The following is a 22,263-nucleotide window of genomic DNA, read 5'->3' on the forward strand; positions in this document are numbered from 1 at the left end:
GAACTGTACACAATGGGGCAGATTTATCAAGCTGTTTGAAAGTCGGAATATTTCTAGTTGCCCATGGCGGAGAAAACTACCTTTGAGCTCCTTGCCGTGACCTACCTCTTACTTTGTCATTGGTGCCAATGTGGACCATGACCACTGGATCCTCAGTGCATGTAACATAAAAATACAGCAGTTACCTACGAAAGTCCCTCAAACTTAAGTCCCTTAATCTCAAGTCACACTATGGACACTGCACACACTTCAGATCAATGCACACTAACCACAAAGTTCGCACACTCGCTTTTCTGCTTTCTCTTAAAAAGGTTATTTGCCACACTAAGCCGCTGTGATCACGGCAACAAAATCTAGCTGCAAAACCCTTAAATCTGTTCCTTTGTGCAAACTATATAACTTTATAGCTGTTTTTACACTTTTCTGTGGATTTGCAATTTTGATGCTGGACTGCAACTGCCTCACATGCACCTTCCTCAGTGTCTCTAGTTGTATTTATGAAAGACCTGCAAGGATAATATATTGGCAAATATATAGGCAAAGCTGATAATGAAGTGTGAGACTTCAAAAGGTGCTTTCACTCTTTCCTTCAACTACTTTGCGCTTAAAGAGAACCCATCAGGCAAATTAACCCCCTAAACTAAATATATTTTCATAAACTGTCAGTAGGAAGCATTGACTCTATCCCTTCATTGTCCCCCTACATGCCTGTAAACTTTAGCAATCAGGTACTAAAGCTGTATGCAAATGACCTGTGAGATTTCCAATGAGTCATTATCATATTCAAGCTGTCCAGCTTAATTATGAGTGGGAGACATAGCCACACCCCCAGTGCTTGACTGACAGCCTGTATAATGGTGTGAGGTATAATGGTGTAATGGCTCCTTTATGTGCTTCCTGGTGCTGGTGGCCACGCCCCCTGCAGCCTGTGTGTGTATGAGATACTCCTATACACATGACTGACACCCTGTATAATGATGTGAGGTATAATGGTGTAAAGAAAAAATGATTTTACAATGATTAATGTATGAATTGACTAGATAAAGGGGGGGGGAAGGGATCCTTGTGAGCTGCTCCAACAGGTAGTAGTGACACGACTAGTGACAGAGACCTGATGTCCTTTAAAACATCAGAAAGAATTTGAGCAAGTTCATTGTGAAAAAAACACAGCATACATGCAACTTTAATGGGAGCATCACAATGTAGCCAATCAAAATAAATATAGTTTTTCACCAATTTAAAAATATACTCTCATTATTGACCTTTAATAAATGAACTCTAGAAAGCAGAAAACAGTCCACCCTGCCAGACACAGTGCACACCCTAAGTAAGACAGAAGTGTGCAATATTCATCTTGACAGTGAACTCCTATTTAGAAATGATTTTTCCATCTCGGAATAGGAGAGAACCAAGTGCTCTTTATAATCACATAAATGGCTTAGCTCTCTGTAAGTGCTCTCTCTTAGATCAACAAAGAGCTGTCATGAGGAGAAAGTATTACTTATTGTGCTCTCCTTTTCTCTCGAACCAGAAATCATACCTGAACTTTACCAACAGCAATGGAGCCTTTAGAAACCAATGGATCTGAATAACACATTAATCTTATGGCAACTATATGACTTTGGCTACTATTAGGATTCTACTGTGTAAAGAAATTGACAACTGTAGATCATTTTTATCTTGTACTCTACACAATGTAGGCTGTATGATGAAACGGAAAATGGCTGCACCAACTTTCAGCACAAGAGAAGAACAGCAATGAAAACGTTTTGGTGAATAGCTTGTGAATTGAACAGTCATTCAAATGAGCAAACCAACTAAGCTTTCACATTTCTCCAACTAAAGACAGAAACACATTTCTAGTCTATGTATTCAGAACCACAGAACAAATCCTTCCTCCAGGGTCCACATGCCCTCAGTTGAACTTATAATCGTTATGACAGGAACCAGAGTATGAACTAAAGATATCAGATAACCTGGTAGAGCAACAAGCTAGGAGATTTCCACCCAAAGCTGTAACAACAAGCCCAGCACCTCCAGAAAATGTCCCTGCCCTAAAGGAGAATTTGAAAAAAATAAATAAATTTGGCAAAACATATGAGAATTCTATAATTAACAATCTTTGACAGACGACTACAATATGTGGGATGCATAAACAGTCAAATAAAAACTTGCGATGCCCTGGCAACCAATAACAACTTTTACTTACCCCTGTGATCAGTGTACCAGATAAAATATTTCTAGGCGCCCACCCTCCATCACCAGAAAGGAAATAGATTTTAGTAGTCTGCAATGAAGGTTGCATCTCTGCAGCCTACTATAGCATTATAGATCAGGCATAATGGAGGTTCCTCTAATACTCTGATAGACCAAATAATACTGTGATTTCTTGTTATGGTCCCTATTTTAGACATTTTAAGGTTTGTATGTTTGTCTTATTGTTACATTTGTCTAGAGGACATGTTATAAGGTTAAATAAGTAATTTTAATAGCTGTAGTATGTAAATTGGCATGTATAATCTTTATTAGGACTTACCTTCTACACCCATAACAAATCACAAACTGGTCTACCAGAGCATTAGGTTGAAGTAGAACCTCCAGTGGGTCCAGGCTCTAACAAAATAACAGGTAAATCAAAAAAAGACAACGTTATCTCTGAAAGCAAAAATGTGAAAATAATGTGGTTGGCAGCTTTGGTTCGTAATATCCAGCCTGAGGATAATGTAAAGATATACGGAAGTCATTTTCACACAGGTTTTCATGCAATCTTGCTCAATACAACCCTTTTGTTGCATCACCTTTAAGTCCATGTACTGATCAAAACTGTATATACAGGACCACACTCCAGTAATTTTTCATGAAAAAATGTGTCAATTTTACAAACTCTCACGTACTACTGATAGTCCTCTGCATTTAAAAACTGAAATGTTACTTATAGACTGTTACCGTATTTTTTGAACTATAAGACACACTTTTTAGCAAGAAAAAATCTTGCTAAAAAGTGCTTGCGTCTTATGGAGCCATGGTCAGGAGGATCCAGCACTGCCAGACCCCCCTGACCGCTGTAATGGAGATCGGGTGATGCCCTGATATAGAGCTGACCTGATCTCCCAGAGAGGAGCCTCTGACCTGCTCTCTCCCTCTACCTACAGGTACAGGACCTGTGGTGATGTCAGAATCATTTGATTGATCACATGCTTCTTACATCACCACATGGTGCCGAGAATGGGGACATGCTGCGCTGGGACAGGGTAAGAAGAAGAAGGGGAGGGGTTCTGTGAGTGTATAGCAGAGAAGTGTGTGTCTTCATGTCTATAGCAGTGCTGTGTGTGTCTTCATGTGTATAGTAGAGCTGTGTGTGTAAATGGATGGATGAAAATGAATGGATGAAGCAGAGCTGTGTGTTTTAATGTATGGATTAAGCAGAGCTGTGTGTGTAAATGTATGGATGTAGCAGGGCTGAGTGTGTAAATGTATGTATGCTTTACTGCGACCAACAGGGATATTTTAAATGGTATAAAATATATTTTTCCTTTTTTTGAAGCCTAAATCTGGGGTGCATCCTATAGTAAGAAGAGTCTTATATGAAAAATATGGTACTTTCTTTAACACATGCTTTCCATCTGATCTACCACAATCAGTAGTCCCCATGTGGTCACATGAAATGAATCCCTTGTTGGGACAGTCACAAGCCGATTTGTGTACAGTCTGTATTTTGGACAGTACAGCACACCACATGCAGTACTCTCAGTACTTTTAGACTGTTCTTGTAGTAAAGTATTTCACTGCCGGTACCAGTAAATAGTTACGATAAATGAACATGTAATGCATGTATGCTGCCTCCATATGTTTGTTTCTGGACTGTAATCTCCCTGACGATGTGTAGATATATCTGTGATTATCATATTATAATCATGAGCGCTTATACCAGATTGTACTTGTGAAAGTCAAAGGGTTAATGTCTTGATGAGGAAAAAAAGGCACTGCAACACAAACACACACAATACGGTCACCACAATAATAATACATGGAGACACTGCAGAAAAACAGCAATATGTATATAACTGAACATTTAACGGAGCACCAGAGTTCTATAATCAGAGACTAGAGGGAAAAACAGCCTCATGGAAGCCTGTGTTCAAACACTAAATACCAATCTCCTGTCAGCGGAGGCCATTACCCACCCCGCCACCATGGCAACGCTAACAGTGTGCCTCACTTCAAAGACAAAGATGTAATTTCAGCTTTGCTGCAGCCAGAGGGAGTGGTTAGGCTGTACAGCCTGGGCTATGTCAGCTGATTATCAATTATAGAAATACTTCACCAAGGTTATGGGGTGGATCAGAGCTCACAGTTCAGGAGAGAGCACCTGCCATTAATAACGGCCCTTATTTACAAAGAACAGATGCCTAACAAGATGCTCTAGAGGGAACACGGAGAGGCTTGTCTTCTGGTGCTTACATCTCCAGGGTTAACTGGCGAAACTTTCAAAACACAGCAGAACATTGCTTACAACATTGCTTATAATACAGTGTATATGTATATAATGTATCCACATTTTACCGACACATGTTTCTATTATACAAATATACATGCATGCACATTTATTTAAGAAAACAAGTTATGAAATAGTCAAAATTCTTGGTGCATGGCTATTTAACCTCTTACAATATGAAAGAACGTGTAGGGCCATACCTATGTATTAGCTATAGCAAGCGCCAGGACCTGCCATAGAATTGTCCAGAGGTGCAGCCACCTAACAGATATATCAGAAGGCCATAGCCTCTTCATATAGGAGGTGTGAGAGTGAGGTGGGCTTTACATCATCCCCACAACCGACCCTACATAAGGTACAGAACAAAGCTGTAAAAAGCGGCTTAGTCCAAGTTAATATATCTGTGAGGTCGTCAATTATTTGTTTCCAAAAAACAGGGCTGGTTAAACACACCAAACAAGTACGCGTCTTTCCATTATAACTTTCCTATGTATAATTGTTTCATAGAAAGGGGGAAAAGTCGTAAAAGCTGACGAAAATGCGGCCGCAGGACCCTTAGTAAATAAGCCCCATACTGTATAATTATGTACCAAAAGTACATTGGATAAGCTTTATGGGGCACATATATCATACATGTGGTGGTGTAAAGGGGGAAATGGGCGCTATTTCTATCTGGAATTGCTCGCGTTTCAGGGCTTGTACACCAAACTTCTGACGTACAAGCCGTGATATATGTGGCAAATTGTATCTATGCCTTTAGTGTATTTTCTTTCCTTTTTTCTTTTTTTTTTTTATTGTTATTGCTGTCACTTAGAATGCTTAGTGTGTACATGAATCTGTTTATTAGAAGAATACAGCGCAGGAAACATGACAGACACTCATCAGACTTTTGTCTCTGGGGTGAAACAATCTTTCAGACGCTGAATCTTGCTTTGAAAGTAAAATAAAAGGAAGGTTCTTCTAAAAGGACAACAATTAACAATGCAAGTTTTATGAGTTTTTAATACATCTATAAAGCCATTTCTTCTAGTACACTGCACTATAAGCAGAATAACGAGTAGAACTCTTTGTATGCTAGGATTTCATTTAGTTTTTTAATAATAAACTTGGAAATGGCTCCCTTGCAAAGGGTTTAATTTATTATAGGAAGCAGCCCTGTTGCCCAGCGCAACTAACCAGAACCCTAAATAAAAAAGGGTCAAAAACCCCAAAAAATGGACTCTAACTGGTTGTTTTAAACCTGAATAAAAGGCTATGATTGAAAAGCAGTGCCCTTGACCCTAAATGGTTCCTTTCCATGGTTGCAATGTTAAAAAAATCAGTTTATAAACTTATATGCAACTCTCCTAAAGCGAGTCCAACGATATTAATTGTGTCATGCATATTAAATTTTAATTGCATTGCCTGCCTCCTTGTTCCTGATTGAGAGGTCTCACTACTAGGACATGGCGGTGTATGGAACTAGTACTTAGGGCAGTGATGGCAAACATTTTAGACCATGAGTGCTCAAACTTCAACCAGAAGCCACCTTTTTATGGGAAAGTGTCAGCTTAGAAGTTTAGGCAGTAATTTATTGCGGAGGACACCAACGCAGTTGAAAGGAGGAGGTGAATTCGGACTATTGAAGCTTCTCTACAGGGTCCCTGTGTAGAGGAAGAATCATTGGGCCAGCATTCTTGAGCCCTATATGGTGAACTCTATTCTGAGGTGATGGCCTGGGTGCCCACAGAGAAGGCTCCGAGTGCCGCCTCTGGCACCCGTGCCATAGGTTCGCCACCACTGACTTAGGGTCAGTCTGCCAATGTTCAACTACAGACATATACAGCCCTGTTTATGAATTATAAGAGGTAGATAAAAAAAAGGCTGTGTTAAATGTTTGACAGTGCCTTGCTGCAACATTGAGTTCTCTTACATCACTAAGCACTTCATGTAATGTGACCAGGGTGATCTTCTTTACCCAGTACATCATATATGTATCTGATCACATGACAAGCTTCCATGGAGGCAGGGGACGAGTAAAAGCCCATGTGACCAGATGTATACATTGGGTAGACTTTGTAAATGTTACAGGGTAAAAGACCTTAGATTAGATCCCCTTGGTGACATGACCTGAAGGGCAAAATCGTGGAGGCATAATGCATGGGGAGGAGCCGGAAAAGCAAGGCATGCCACCTCTGATGCCAGGTAGGATAAAATAAAATTTATATTATGGGTATGTGAAACAATTTTAAGCTAAAATAAGGGTAATAGGGCTCTATGGGAATCTGTCACTAGCTGTATTTCTGAAAAATGTGGTGACAGGTTCGCTTTAAGTTTCATCATAAGGGAATAGTCAAGAGAACCCCTACGCATTAGTTGTTTGTAGATTGTGGCTTCAGCTGACAATCACCTGGTATATATGGTCCTCTATAGAAGCCAACTGAATCATGTAAAGCAGATTTAGTTTACCTCCAGAGGTTTTTAACCCATGGAAACCAGATCTGCAGTTTGGGCAGGGAATCGTTGCATCATATTTCTGTATGATGCATAGACTCCTATCTCGTGCATCTGTGCAGTTTGTGAGATTGGACCAACATGTTCATGTGCAGGTGGCCCTAGATAGCATGGTGAGCAAGGTACAAATCTATTAAATCTTAAAAGAACAATTTGGCCTAGCATTTTTTAAATTGGAATCATCTATTTACTCATATGACCCACAGATGGTGTAGACAAGACCTCACTGTGACAAAATATAGGTTTTGAGAGAAGCATCTATGTAACATGAGTGGTACGGTCATCTTCTCTCTCCCACCTCTTTTCTTCTTCTGTTTGTAACTCATTCCCCTAATCTTATGAACTCTGCTTCTGATTATATCACTGCTGTCTAGACCATCATTAGCTATACTGAGTATGAATTGCATCCATGTCTAGTATAGAAAAGAGCAGGTTGTGGCCATAGAAGTAACTCTATAGATACATGTGCTTATTACACTCAGAGTCTACAACTTCTATGTATCATAAGGCCTCATGATGTCTCCTATCGGTCTATACCACACCTGCATTTGTCAGACAGAGGCACATAGAAGTTTCTTTTCCACATGTTGAGAACACCGCACATTACTGCATCTATTATATTGAGTCTTCTGTACAATACAGCACCTTTCAGAGTAAAAGACATAGACACTTATGCATAGACCCTAAACTTTATACTTGCATTCTACACCATGTAAGGGCTTAACCCTTTCAGGACCTGGCCCTTTTTTGTTTTTTCATTTTCATTTTTTACTCCCCATGATCAAAAATCCATAACTTTTTTATTTTTCCATGTACAGAGCTGTGTGACGGCTTTTAACAAATTGCACTTCATAGAGATGGTATTGAATATTCCATGCCGTGTACTAGGAAGCGGGAAAAAAATTCCAAATGCAGTGAAATTGGTAAAAAAAACGCATTTGTGCCGCCTTCTTGTGGGCTTGGATCTTACGGATTTCACTGTGCGCCCCAAATGACATGTCTACTTTATTCTTTGGGTCGGCACGATTACGGGGATACCAAATTTGTATAGGTTTTATAATGTTTTCATACATTTAAAAAAATTAAAACCTCCTGTACAAAAAATTTTTTGGGGATTTTGCCATCTTCTGGCGCTAATAACTTTTTTATACTTTGGTGTACTGAGCTGTGGGTGGTGTCGTTTTTTGCGGATTTTGATGACGTTTACAATTTTATCAATTTTAGGACTGTTCGACCTTGTGATCACTTTTTATAGAATTTTTTAATTTTTTTAAATGACAAAAAAAGTGCCATTTTCGACTTTGGGCGCGATTTTCCGTTACGGGATTAAATGCAGTGAAAAACCGTTATCATATTTTGATAGATCGGGCATTTTCGGACGCGGCGATACCTAATGTGTTTATGATTTTTACTGTTTATTTATATTTATATCAGTTCTAGGGAAAGGGGGGTGATTTGAGTTTTTAGGGTTTTTTATTATAATTTTTTTTTTTTACTTTTTTTTATTTTTATTTTTAGTACTTTTCAGACTCCCTAGGGTACTTTAACCCTAGGGGGTCTGCACGATCATATCATATACTGCCATACTACAGTATGGCAGTATATGGGGATTTTACTACTCATACATTACAATGTGCTGATAGCACATTGTAATGCATGGGTTAACCTGAAGTAGCCTCGGGTCTTCGCGAGACCCGAGGTTACCATGGCGACGGATCGCCGCTCCCCGATGACGTCACGGGGAGCGGCGATCCTCGAAAAGATGGCGGCGCCCACGCGCCGCCATCCTTTTGAAGCCGCCGGCAGCATTGCCGGCGGCGATCGAGGTGAAAACACCCGCGATCGGTGCTAGCACCGATCGCGGGTGTTACCGGTAAGCCTTTGCTGCAATATGCAGCAAAGACTTACCGGCTATGGAGAGGGCTCAGCGCGTGAGCCCTCTCCATGCACCCGCGGCCGACCCGTGACGTGCTATTACGTCACGGGTCGTGAAAGGGTTAAAGGGGTATTCTCATCTGGACAATAATATGGATTTTAATCGACCTCTCATATAGATATCTTTCTTTTAATAGCATTCAAGTGAAGAAATGTAACTTCTCATAAATGTGGCCATGTTGTCTGCTACTTGTTGTCCTTGGACATGACCACTGCTTGCGGAGTGATTGCACAAAGAATTATTTTGACATATGATATTGCTGAGAGTTACTGCATGTACCACAGCCACCCTGTGGTAATGAACGCAGGGCTCAAAAGAGTGCAGAGGTGGCCGTATCCAACATCTTGTTTCTAAGGGGCAATTTGTAGGAAATTATCCTCACACAGATACATGTTTTCAATAACATCCAATTGAATAAATGTAAATATTTGAATGATGAATTAAATGAGATGGGAATGCCCAGATGGGAATAGTAGATGTCCTAGAACTAAAGAAATGTGAAAAAAAGACGTGAAAAAGGAGGCATGCATTTTTGCTTCCTTATCACCAGTCCTACTATGAAACTTCTCCACCCTTTGAAGTTGGTGTGAACAAGGAATAATAAAGTAAAGTCTGCTCCATAAATCAGATAAACATTAAAGGGCACCTACCACCACAAATCTACCTATAAAGGTAGATTGGGTGGTAGGTGGATCATTGGGACGTGAGGATAGCCCTTTTAAGGGCTAATCCTCACGTCCCTGCACTTTTTTGAGAACTTTAATTTGATATTTATTCAAATTTACTTATGTGGCTACCGGGGCGTGGAGTAGCCGCTTATGAGATTACACGAGGTGGCTACTCCACGCCCCGGTAGCAACTTTACCCCTCCTACTCACCCATCTTCGGCGCGCAGCTCCGCGCAGCTCCGCGTAGCTGCGCGCCCTCGTCCGGCGAGCCTGCCGTCTGCGCATGCGCAGAAGAGCAGGCCCGCGCCTGCGCGGTCACAACTCCGAAACACGCGCGGGCCTGCTCTTCTGCGCATGCGCAGACGGCAGGCTCGCCGGACGAGGGCGCGCAGCTACGCGGAGCTGCGCGGAGCTGCGCGCCGAAGATGGGTGAGTAGGAGGGGTAAAGTGGCTACCGGGGCGTGGAGTAGCCGCCTCGTGTAATCTCATAAGCGGCTACTCCACGCCCCGGTAGCCACATAAGTAAATTTGAATAAATATCAAATTAAAGTTCTCAAAAAAGTGCAGGGACGTGAGGATTAGCCCTTAAAAGGGCTATCCTCACGTCCCAATGATCCACCTACCACCCAATCTACCTTTATAGGTAGATTTGTGGTGGTAGGTTCCCTTTAAATAGAACCCTTCAGGCAATTATTATTTATTACACAAATTAAAAAAGCAGGTGTTTATAGGGTAATTTGCTCTTTATTTTGTTAGTTGCCGTTATTTGCTCTTTTCATGTTCTGTAGTGAGGAGAGTTTCTGAAAGCCTACAGAGCAGATATATTTCAGAATTCTGTAGTACCGTAATTTATGCTTAAAAAAATATTGTCTTAAACACCTTGGACCAAATCTATCAAACAGGCAGTTTTTATACACTACTGCAACTGGTGCAAAAAATGGGTGTGACTATTGTAAAAAGGGTGTGTGGCCTAAGTTGCTATTAAATAATATCAGCTAATATCAGTTGCAAATTACAATGACAGTCAATTTCATCGCATTTGGTAATGGATTTTTAAATACAGGGAGTGAAAAATGGGAATGCAAAAAATTAGTGTGATCTAGTTCTTAAAGAGGACCATCCATAAAAAAGCACTAGGAGCTGCTTACTGAAGATGCAGCAGTGTTACATTGCTAGCTTTATCGGAACCCTCCAATAAAGGTAGCAGACAAATACCATAGGAACGCCGGACGGTGCTCAAAGCGGTCTGCCGTATTCATGAGGGGGCGGGACTAGGAGGAGGTGACTGCCGCATGAAGCCTGGAAGTCACCGCCAGCCTATGGAGTGAGGGGGGTGTCCGGGGAAGAGGCAGTGCTTCGGACCACCCCCTTAGGAATATGCCTGACTGCATTGAGCGCGGTCCTACATTCCTATTGTGCTTCGCAGCAGTGTCTGCTAGCGTTATCGGAGGGTTCCGATAAAGATAGCAGTGTAATACTGCTGCATCTGAGAGTGGTAGGAGCTGCTTATTTTAGTAAGTAGCTCCTAGTGCTTTTTTATGGGTGACAGGTCCTCTTTAAAGCGTTCAATTTTGCCAACATGAAAGCATCTGTAATTGTATAAAGGGTTGCTGCTTTGTCAAATATCTAGCATTTTATGTTTCATTCTTTCAAGAGTGACAATTACATAAATCAGTAATGCAAATAAAAAAAAAAATTCTAATAGGCGAGAAGATAAGGTTAAGGTTAAAGTCATATGATCACATTAAAATGCTTGAATGCCATAAAGTCTGCTTGACTATGAGATAAATGGATCTGCTCTAAAATAGAAAGAATTCCAATCCTTTAAAGTGAAAGCATATATATGCATATTTTCCTTGTCAGCACCATTAGGATCCACATACCTAAAAATGGTACAAATAGAGCAAAACAAAAAACTCTACTGATGCGTTGTTCTAATCTTTCCCCAGCCTCTAATGTTCTTGCTACTTGTATGTGTCATAAAACGATATAAAACTGTTGAAAATATTCCATTTTCCAGTGCCTGCTTTATACCCTGTGGATTCACACCATACTTCCAACTAGGACACACTCCTTTTATCTCATCAAAATTGCACGACAAAGTTAACATAATGTAATCTCAGCAGTAGCTAGCAGAAGGCAAAATTGAAGCGCCTGTGTAGTGTTAGACAGGGTAAGGTTTGACTTTAAAGACTCTAATAGCTCATTTTCCTTTAACTCCCATGGGTATTGATCAGACACATTTTTCAGTGACCTGAGAATATTTAGTGACTGTGCATTAGATATGATTCAAGCATGGGATCAACGGTAGCACCTCTATTCTATTTTCTGCTCAGTCTAGAAATGATTGCCTTCTTGGCACTTTATCTATGCAATCCTCCGGTATCCCAATCTGAGAGCTGAGGGATTTTGAAGAGGTAACAATAAGTACTTTACAGAGATCTGGGTGCACTACAAATTTAAGGTTTTGCTTCACAGTATGCAATCTTCGGGTGAAGCATTGCCATAGTGTGATTATACCTGAATACCTACCATTCTCTTGGAATTACTTGAAAATTTTCACTTTTCACTAAATAATATAAAAAAAAATTTTTACAGTACGATATCATTTTCTGGAGTGATTGCTCAAATAAATAAAATATCCAGAAAAGTGAATATTTGCTTTTCTTATAAACTGAACTAGGGAATCAGCAGTTAATTTTGTTGCGACAGCACAGTTGTTGCCCCAATTAAACAATCACATGTTTTAACTGCATGAGATTTTTCCATCAACAGCATGGCCTTGTTATTTCAATGAATGCCATACGACTTGTACGGGTTTACATACGATGGCATATAAAGGCTTCATTCAGCCTCTGAATTATGTCAGGTACCAATAACACTTATATTTTATTTCCATATCCCTAACATTTTCGTACAGAGACAATATTATATGAATTGCATTGCTTCAGAGGTAGCACATCACTCCATAAAGTGCACCACTGCTTTGCCACATAATTAGAGGGCATGCACCAACATGAGGAAAGGGAGGTTGTAGGGATATACCTACACTAGCAGTACTGCTTTTAGTGGAGAATATCAGTGGCGTAACTTGAAGCTGATGGGCCCCAGTGCAAAGTCTATGCCAGGCCCCCGACTTTAATGTATTGTTTATAATACTAGTCTTCTCATATGGGAAAGTGACACTTTCTGGGCCCCTTAAGCCACTTGGGCCCAGTTGCAACCGCACTCTCTGCACACCCTCAAGTTACGCCCCTGGATAATATAGTGTCTGAAAGCCAAACAAATTACTTTGAATGCCTTTTTATTTTATACTTGACTTTACAGGTAAAAAACACAAACCATTACAATTGGTGACATATTTAATAAAATAAAAAGAGAGCATTTAATAGAAAATTTTAGGTTTGGACAGTCAATGCAATAAGAACCTCCAAGTTGTTATATGATTTTCATCAAGTATTCACGAAAGGAGTTCACGTTCCACGTAAGTTCATCCATAGCCAATAACTTGACTTCAAAGGCATTTTAAACCCTAAAAACTTAGTGTCTGGTATCAGGTAATGACTTTTTCTATGGTATCTCCAATAAGGCTACCTGCACATGAACGTGTGAAGCCTGTGGGAACCTGCCCATATGTTGCTCCAATTCCATGGAATGCGTATGTTGCACAGGACAAAAATCCTTGCATCATACATAAATATGATGCAAGGACTTACGGTCTACAGGCGGAACTTCAGAGTAGGCACCTTAATTACACTAACAAAGGGTACTGAAGTTTGTCCGGGACATATTTCTGCCAGAGTTTGGTTCCCCGGCAGTCATTTCCTATTGACATCGTAATGTGAGCAGAGGGTTCATACAGTTGTTTGGTGCCTGTGAAAAGCACACGTTTGCGTGCATAAAGCTTTAGATCAACAAATGCAAAGTTACCTTAACTGCTCAAAGAGCAGAAGAGTAGCTTCACCTAGTCATACAGTCATTGCACTAAATAAGGTGCTATACCACATGTTTAACATGCTTTTTATCTGACCTCAGCCTGATCACCCTTGAACTGCTAGATAATTCTGGTATGGTTTCATACTAAGTAGGGGAGATTTATCCCAACTGTCTGAGCAAAACTGTTTTAGTAGCTCATGGCAACCAATCAGAGCTCAGCTTTCATTTTATATAGATATGTGTGAAAGTAGAGCTCCATGTGCAACTAGGACAGTTTTGCTCTCAGACAGATATATGTCCCCTATGACTGTATGACCAAATAAAACGGAGTCCTGTACCTATGACCTAAGGATGAAGAAGCTTATAATTCGCAACAAAAAAGCTTTGTGAGAAGCAGCTAAATACTTGATGAAGTTTAGGGCCGCAAATGTCTAAAAAAATTCACAATGCTGTAATCATTTCTCTGTGAAGAGTGTTAAGTATAGCGCTTATCCACTCAAGAACTAGATGTTCTCCCTTGGAATGTATATAGGAATACATATAGAGAGCTGTATATGGCACTACATTTCCTAGATCTCCACTGTTCCTCAATGTGTTAAAAACATGATTAGAACCCCGTCTTCCCTGTTCTCCACAGTATAATCTTTGTACAACTGCCCTCCCTACCCTTACCCCTCCAGTCACCCAGAATCATATTCAAACTCTTCAAGCATCATAGACACTTGTAGAGGAGTTATTGTGACCTCTGGCATTTTTCAGTGATACCATTTTTGGAGTGGCAATGCCATATTGGTGAAAATGTATTAACTTTTTGTGGGACCTTACAGGCATTTACTATGAACAGCCCTGGAGTCTTAGCTTAGACCCCAGGGTTGCATAGCGACATTCGGACCCACCAGGAAATGCTTCTGGAGATGCCGATCGAGCCTGGATATCCCTGCAGGCATATAAGTGCCACGGTCACGTTGACTACAGCATTTAAAGGGTTAACATACAAAATTATAGCTAAGACACAAAGCTCCAGTGTTACATGGGGTTGTCAGCGGTAGATTACCGCTGAAACTCTGTTTCCCGATGACAGTTTAGCTCTGGTGTAGAGCTGAACGGTCATCGGGTCCATGAAGTAAAATTACGGCATGCAGAGCGATCTGCTGCTCTCCATGCTGTAATAGTATGTCCTGGAGGGGGAACAGGTTAAACGGTAGATCCGATAATAGAAATGTAATCTCTAATTGCAATCCTGTTTTTTATGATAATGAAAGGACTCCTGAAAATCAGAACAGTATGCAGCGTACTGAACCAGAAGTGTTAAAATACTTTTATGCCCATGGTCAGCACCCTGACTCCAGTAATTTAGGATTTTGTTTTTCTATAGTATAAGCAACAGTGCAGAAAATATAATCTTCCTAAAACCAAATGGAAAAATAAAAAAAAGGTTTTCTGGAAGTTTAAAAATCTGGGTAAGTATAGGCTAAAACCTAAAAAATGATGGTGTTTTCCATGGATATGTTAGCTTCTTTTGTAATCCTGCCTACATTGTTTCTTTTGCAAAGGAAATTACTGCTACACAGAAATTCCCTACAGAATTAGGGCACATTCACATGGCCGTCTGCGGGGACGTACATGAAGATGGCACTCACCAATCTTCGTGCAAGTAACTTTATACATAGATACTACACACAGAGATTTGCATGCCGCAGTGACAGGTTGCTTTTTCGCACGATGGCGCTTTCTCAAGCCTTTGACAATGCAGGTGCGACCACATATATATATTCATACGTATACGTAAATTGCACACGGGCACCGCCAGGATGACAATAAATGCTAAATTCCACCCCTTGCACTCCACAATTAAGGGTATGAACAAATTACACAAAAGTAAAAAATGGTCAAAAAGGTAACACAACATGACACTATTAAAATTTCACATAAATGTTTAAAAGCAACAGAAGGTATTAGACATTTTATGGCATTTTATATAATCACTCCAGCACACACATATAAGATCAAATCTCACATATAAAAGGAGTACTTTTAGGACCATTATGGTCATTGAGCCCCATCACGCCCATTGTATCAAACTTTATGATGCATCTACTCTCACAGCACAAAAAGGTAAGTGAATGATCACCCTCCACAGGACAACAGTCGACCCTCTCAATGTCCACAAATTTTAATGCGTCTGGATCCCTGAATCGAAAAAGCAGGCTCCTCATCGTCTTACCAATGTAGTACCTGCCACAAGAGCAGGACACTACAAACTATATATATATATATATATATATATATATATATATATATATATATATATATATATATATATAATAAAAAATGGCATCACTCCAGAGGCACTTATGTGCGACATGATTGAGAATGAAAGTACATTTCTATGTGATGCAAAAATAAAAATCTGTGCCATGAGAAACTAAATTAGAATATAAGTAAAAAATTGTAATAATGAATATAGAAGGTTAAGCCATATAAAAGCCTGTGCTCGGCTAATGTCACTTCTCTGGAGTGCTCGCTTGAAATGGCTGAGGAAAGCATTCAAGAAAGCTTAGTCACTTCATTGTGGCTTTTAGCTTTTTGCCTTTATTTCAGGCTTAAACAAAGTTCAGTGGGGCATCAAACTGCCTCGGCTTTAAATTACAGTTTGCTCTAAAATAGAATGCATGCACAACATGTTCCCGAAGCTGCAGGGAGGGAGCTCTTTTCACTGGAAATTGAAGGCTTGGTGAGTCAATAATCTTCTTTCACACAGTAACAATTTTTAGCAAAAATTTCTTGACCCAAACAAAGGAAAACAACATCGTTCAGCTAGTTTACAGTATTGTGGCAGAATGATGAAGAATGGTGGCTGGGAAAATACCAGACAAAATCTATTTAAACAAGTATTATATATATATATATAATATATATATATATATGTAGTATATATATACAGTCCAAGGTAGAACAAGCCCCCTTCTTAATCAGTCAGTAAATATATTAGTGAAAATATGGCGCACACACAACACATATACACTCACCGGCCACTTTATTAGGTACACCTGTCCAACTGCTCGTTAACACTTAATTTCTAATCAGCCAATCACATGTCGGCAACTCAGTGCATTTAGGCATGTAGACATAGTCAAGACAATCTCCTGCAGTTCAAACCGAGCATCAGTATGGGGAAGGTGATTTGAGTGCCTTTGAACGTGGCATGGTTGTTGCTGCCAGAAGGGCTGGTCTGAGTATTTCAGAAACTGCTGATCTACTGGGATTTTCACGCACAACCATCTCTAGGGTTTACAGAGAATGGTCCGAAAAAGAAAAAACATCCAGTGAGCGGCAGTTCTGTGAGCGGAAATGCCTTGTTGATGCCAGAGGTCAGAGGAGAATGGGCAGACTGGTTCGAGCTGATAGAAAGGCAACAGTGACTCAAATCGCCACCCGTTACAACCAAGGTAGGCAGAAGAGCATCTCTGAACGCACAGTACGTCGAACTTTGAGGCAGATGGGCTACATCAGCAGAAGACCACACCGGGTGCCACTCCTTTCAGCTAAGAACAGGAAACTGAGGCTACAATTTGCACAAGCTCATCGAAATTGGACAGTAGAAGATTGGAAAAACGTTTCCTGGTCTGATGAGTCTCAATTTCTGCTGCGACATTCGGATGGTAGGGTCAGAATTTGGCGTCAACAACATGAAAGCATGGATCCATCCTGCCTTGTATCAACGATTCAGGCTGGTGGTGGTGGTGTCATGGTGTGGGGAATATTTTCTTGGCACTCTTTGGGCCCCTTGGTACCAATTGAGCATCGTTGCAACGCCACAGCCTACCTGAGTATTGTTGCTGACCATGTCCATCGCTTTATGACCACAATGTACCCAACATCTGATGGCTACTTTCAGCAGGATAATGCGCCATGTCATAAAGCTGGAATCATCTCAGACTGGTTTCTTGAACATGACAATGAGTTCACTGTACTCAAATGGCCTCCACAGTCACCAGATCTCAATCCAATAGAGCATCTTTGGGATGTGGTGGAACGGGAGATTCGCATCATGGATGTGCAGCCGACAAATCTGCGGCAACTGTGTGATGCCATCATGTCAATATGGACCAAAATCTCTGAGGAATGCTACCAGCACCTTGTTGAATCTATGCCACGAAGAATTGAGGCAGTTCTGAAGGCAAAAGGGGGTCCAACCCGTTAATAGCATGGTGTACCTAATAAAGTGGCCGGTGAGTGTATATTATACCCAAACACATATATACTACTGTCATTAACTTGTATTGTAAACCAGTAGATGTGGTATATAAGCACTCCCCAATCTTCGTTAGTAGCATGGGTAAATAATCCCTGTAACTTCATAACAATTTTCATTATCTTTAGAGTGTATAAATCTAAAAAGGGTTCTTAAGGATTTATGCTTTTTTCTTTACCCTTTAAATTTATTAGGAAGGAGGTGGCTTTCCACTTGACACATGCTGTACAGACCTTCTTCAATGGCTGTATGCAGTGGTTCTTAAGTCAGCATGTCAGTGGAGTAGGAGGTTTAAAAAATATATCATTGAAAAGTGCCCAAATCTTGTTTTAATTTAAAAAAAAAAAAGACAAAAGCATAAAGTAAGTAACCTATGGTTCTAACCAAGTAGCATGGGCTCTATAGGTCCTCTGATTTCATATGGCAGTTATGGATGTTTATGGTTCTGCATCGTCATAGGAAACCATATGGATTTCATGTGGACACACTCTTTGTATGACTTACATATACACTGAAATGAACTAAACATTTTCAAAAATTATGAGAAAATATGTATAACTGGAGATTATCTTTAAGACGTATTTATGATTTTATTTTATCAAATAAAAATAATGATTTTTAATGGGAATCTACCAGTCATTTTGACTGGTATCAAACATTCACACTGCTGGGAAGCTCCCAGCACCAGGAGTACAGTAAGAAGCACTGCTTATGTACTTAAGGCAAAACAAGTACTTTTAACTTTATCCAAATGGAGTGCAAGGGTCTCCACGGGGCAATACCAGGGCTCCTCTGGGCTCTGGCCGTAACACACTCCCTGAAGCCATTGTAACATGTCCCCCTGCTCCTGCACCTCTCCCACTCCCTCCACCTGCTTAAACATTAAGGCAGCACAGAGCAAGTACTCCCTGTTCTCGTCGTATTACAGCAAGTAGGGAGGGGGGGGGGCCGAAGAAGCGTGACGCAATATGAAGGCTCTTTGGATTAACATTACATTTCAGTTTTCATTTCTTGGTTTGTTTAAAACGCACCAAAGGTGTGTTGTCTTTCCGGTATTGATTTGTCTAATATGCATTTGTATGAATATCTCTTAAAAATTTGTATCAATTTCTTTAATGGATTATTGCCTGCAAGGTTTACCTGATGGAGAAAGTAAGAGGAGCCTTTGGGCGCCACTGAAGCATGTTTGTATGATATTAGGCTGAAATTGGGCAGTTGTTGACAAAGTTTTATGAGCCAACACTAGACATATGTTAATTCAAGGTCTAATTAGCTGAAGCTTTGCCAATTTTTTTTCTAAGATTTGATTCAGAACTGAATCTATTTAGTCTGAATCAATTTTGCTTTATTTGTCTTCGAAATTGGTATATAACCCTTACTAGCCCTTTAAAACAGTGTTTATTTAAATAACAAACTACATCTCTTGTTTATGTATTTTTATATTTAGTTTTAAGGCTAAAGGAAGTGGTGCAAAACTAACGTTAATGAAAGCCATCAAAAAGCACTTATTATTGGCCTCAGTACCTGGTACTGCTCCATAATTGTCTCTGGGTTTAAACAGCAGGGATCATGAGTATTGCGATCCTAGCTGTAAGTCGGGAGTCCGGCTTTCACATACAACCGAGCTCCCACAGCGAACACGCGGGCTCTGCTTCGAAGCCCGGGCGAACTCTGAGACGTACATGTAGGTTGGGATGCGGCAAAGTACAGCATTCCCGGATGTGGGTGCATCTCTTATTGCACCAAGGGGTTAAAGACTTAAACATCTATTGCCCAGATAGCCAGTCCTGCCTTTAGCAATGAAAACAATGCTAAAATTTGCCACAAATAGACTATGCCTAACCTTATACATATACATTGTGTTCCAGAAACTGATGGCAGAGTAAAGCATGTGTACTGTTGATCCATTCAGAGCTGATATGACTGATGAACATATATTCAGCACTCACGAATTTAGAGCAGCCCGACATCATGAATGGAGCAGTAGCACACATGTTGGAAGGCTGCTACATTCAAATAAGAAAAAGGCAACACCAAAATATTGTAATCTGTTAAGATTCTAGAAGTTGGACCCTCACCAATCAGAAACTTTATTATGGATAGATGATAAGTTACACTGATAAAAAAAGCCCCTTTAAAATATAGGTTCCTCTAACTTAGAATAAAGCTAGGCTTTTAATTCCAGCGTATCTGGCAAGAAAAGTAGAAATTATTTATGTCTAAATCTCAGACAACAGGACACAAACCTGATAGACCCGTTATAAGTAAGAGTGTGTTTCCATTATGACACTTCCAACACTCTGTTTTTAAGTGTACAGAGAAATATGTTAAAAAGCATTTATTCTTCTAGCAATTGCCCTATTCCACACCGTACAAAAATCTCACATGAAAAAAAATGTATAGTGCCTATTCATACACTGCATCAAAATATAAAATGTATAGAATAAATAGTCCAGCTCACCTCCCTTGTGGTCCTGGTGCAGGAAAGTCAGCATTTTATCAATGCTTCAGCACTCACGGATCCAGTCAAAAAAGAAGCTTTATTCCATTAAAATCCATACATAAGTATAAACATACAGAGGTGACAGTCATAGAGTTGGTACAGGTAATATAGACCATGATTAAGCTTCTATAGCGAAACGTGTAGGCCGATTACCTGTGCCAACTCTATGACTGTCACCTCTGTATGTTTATACTTATATATGGATTTTAATGAAATAAAGCTTCTTTTTTGACTGGATCCGTGAGTGCTGAAGCATTGATAAAAAAAACTGCATCTAAATAGTATTGCAATAGAATATGTTGTTATATTATTAAAATGGTTAAAGAGCAGACTTGAAAGTTGAAAAACAGATCTTACTGGCAAACTTGATGGCCTCTCTTGCTGTATTAGGTTTAAATCTTCATGGTTAGTCTTTCCAGGAGTCATTGAAGAAGCCGGAGGTCTACTTCCATAACCTTCTGTTGGAACATCCTGCACATATAAAAAAGCATTTATCTATTAACTATTTTTTCACAAAATACAGACCACAAATACAAATATAGCTAAATATATTCAATATACACATTTAAGTGTACTTATACATACAAACACATAGGTCATGTTGGATTTTGACATTTGTGCATGGACATGACCAGAACCATAGGGATAGTCAACCCTTTGACACCCAGCCCAATTCATAGGTGGATGATGTCTGCTGTAATAAACAGCTGGCGCTGAATGGTAATTGCAGCAGTCTCTCTGCACCTAACAGATTAAGTGCAGCGGCAACTGGGTGTCCCCATCTTTAAATGGCGATAAGTGTCCTCTGCGATGGGCGCTATGCAGCTTCCCCATAGCTTACAGAAAATGGGACCAGCAATGCACAAAATTAAGTCAGGTAAAAAGTCTAAGGGTGACCCCTGAGGAAGCCACAGCAGGTGGCCATACGCGTGGGGCATTTATCCCCTGCTCCCTCTTGTGTGACGTTTGCCGCACAGGTAATACTTGCTTATCTTTTGATTTAGGTTAGCAGTGTGGTACCATCTATTCATTTACTTTGGTTTGAATATACTCATACTCTATCTTTTTTGTAACTTTTTTGCAATCCTCTTGCATTATATATTGGTACCGCATTCTGCCTAGCCCACTGTGTAATTCCTTATAGGATAATATTGTTGTATCTCTTTTTGTGTTACATAAGGCTTTAGTCTCCAGGAGCTGGTGGTTCCAGGACCACTAACACTATCACATGTTTGGTTTTCCTGTGGTAAATTATTTTATGACTTTGGTCACATTTTTTATGGTTTTTATTCTCTTGTTTTGTGTTGTGGTGTTTTTTGATATATGAATAAAGAATGTATTGTCTTGGTCACTTGGCATGTATCCTTTCTTTTTCTTGTGGTTTAAGCTTGCCCATAGCTGTCATTTGCCATTCTATATTACAATCTTCCCGACTGTAAGCAGTATATTTACAATAAACCTAAATACAGTTTTATTGCAGTATATTGTATAAGTGATAAGACCCCATAGGGTTTAAGTACCCTAGGGGTCTGTAATAATAGTAAAATACATTTTTTTACAAAAAAAGACAAAACAAAACAATAGAAATATTAAGAATTCAAATCACTCCCTCTTCCCTATAATACATATAAAAACAAAATCAAACGTTTTAGGTATGCCGGATTACCAAAATGGCCGATCAAAATATAAAAACTGTTATTCCTTGCTGGGAATGTCAAAGGAAAAAAGCAGCCAAATGCTTAAATTTATAATTTTTTGTCATTTTGCCTTGTTTAGTTGTCCCAATTGTATATGTCATCCTATCACACGAGCCCCAGCATATGACACATCTCCCCCTGTATATAAATTTGATATATAAATGATATACAGTATACAAATGTTCAACCGTATAAACTATGATTCATGGACAGACCATAGTTGTGTTTTTACCCTTAGTGTATTACTAGAAACAGCCACACCAAAGCTTGACATTGACAC

General features: G+C 39.8%; 1 protein-coding gene across 6 annotated transcripts in view; it reads right to left on the reverse strand.

Annotated features, from left to right (window-relative positions):
- The window catches only part of ARID1B (AT-rich interaction domain 1B), a 310,106-nt gene that overhangs the window by 179,050 nt on the left and 108,793 nt on the right, over positions 1 to 22,263 (reverse strand). For all 6 annotated transcript variants that reach the window (XM_072141069.1, XM_072141068.1, XM_072141070.1 and 3 more), the window contains one exon: positions 20,644 to 20,757. In XM_072141069.1, coding sequence (XP_071997170.1) covers positions 20,644 to 20,757 — 114 coding nt within the window. The remainder of the gene's footprint in view (positions 1 to 20,643; positions 20,758 to 22,263) is intronic.

The sequence above is a fragment of the Engystomops pustulosus genome, chromosome 3 (assembly GCF_040894005.1).
Source record: "Engystomops pustulosus chromosome 3, aEngPut4.maternal, whole genome shotgun sequence".
NCBI classification, from domain to species: Eukaryota; Metazoa; Chordata; class Amphibia; order Anura; family Leptodactylidae; genus Engystomops; species Engystomops pustulosus.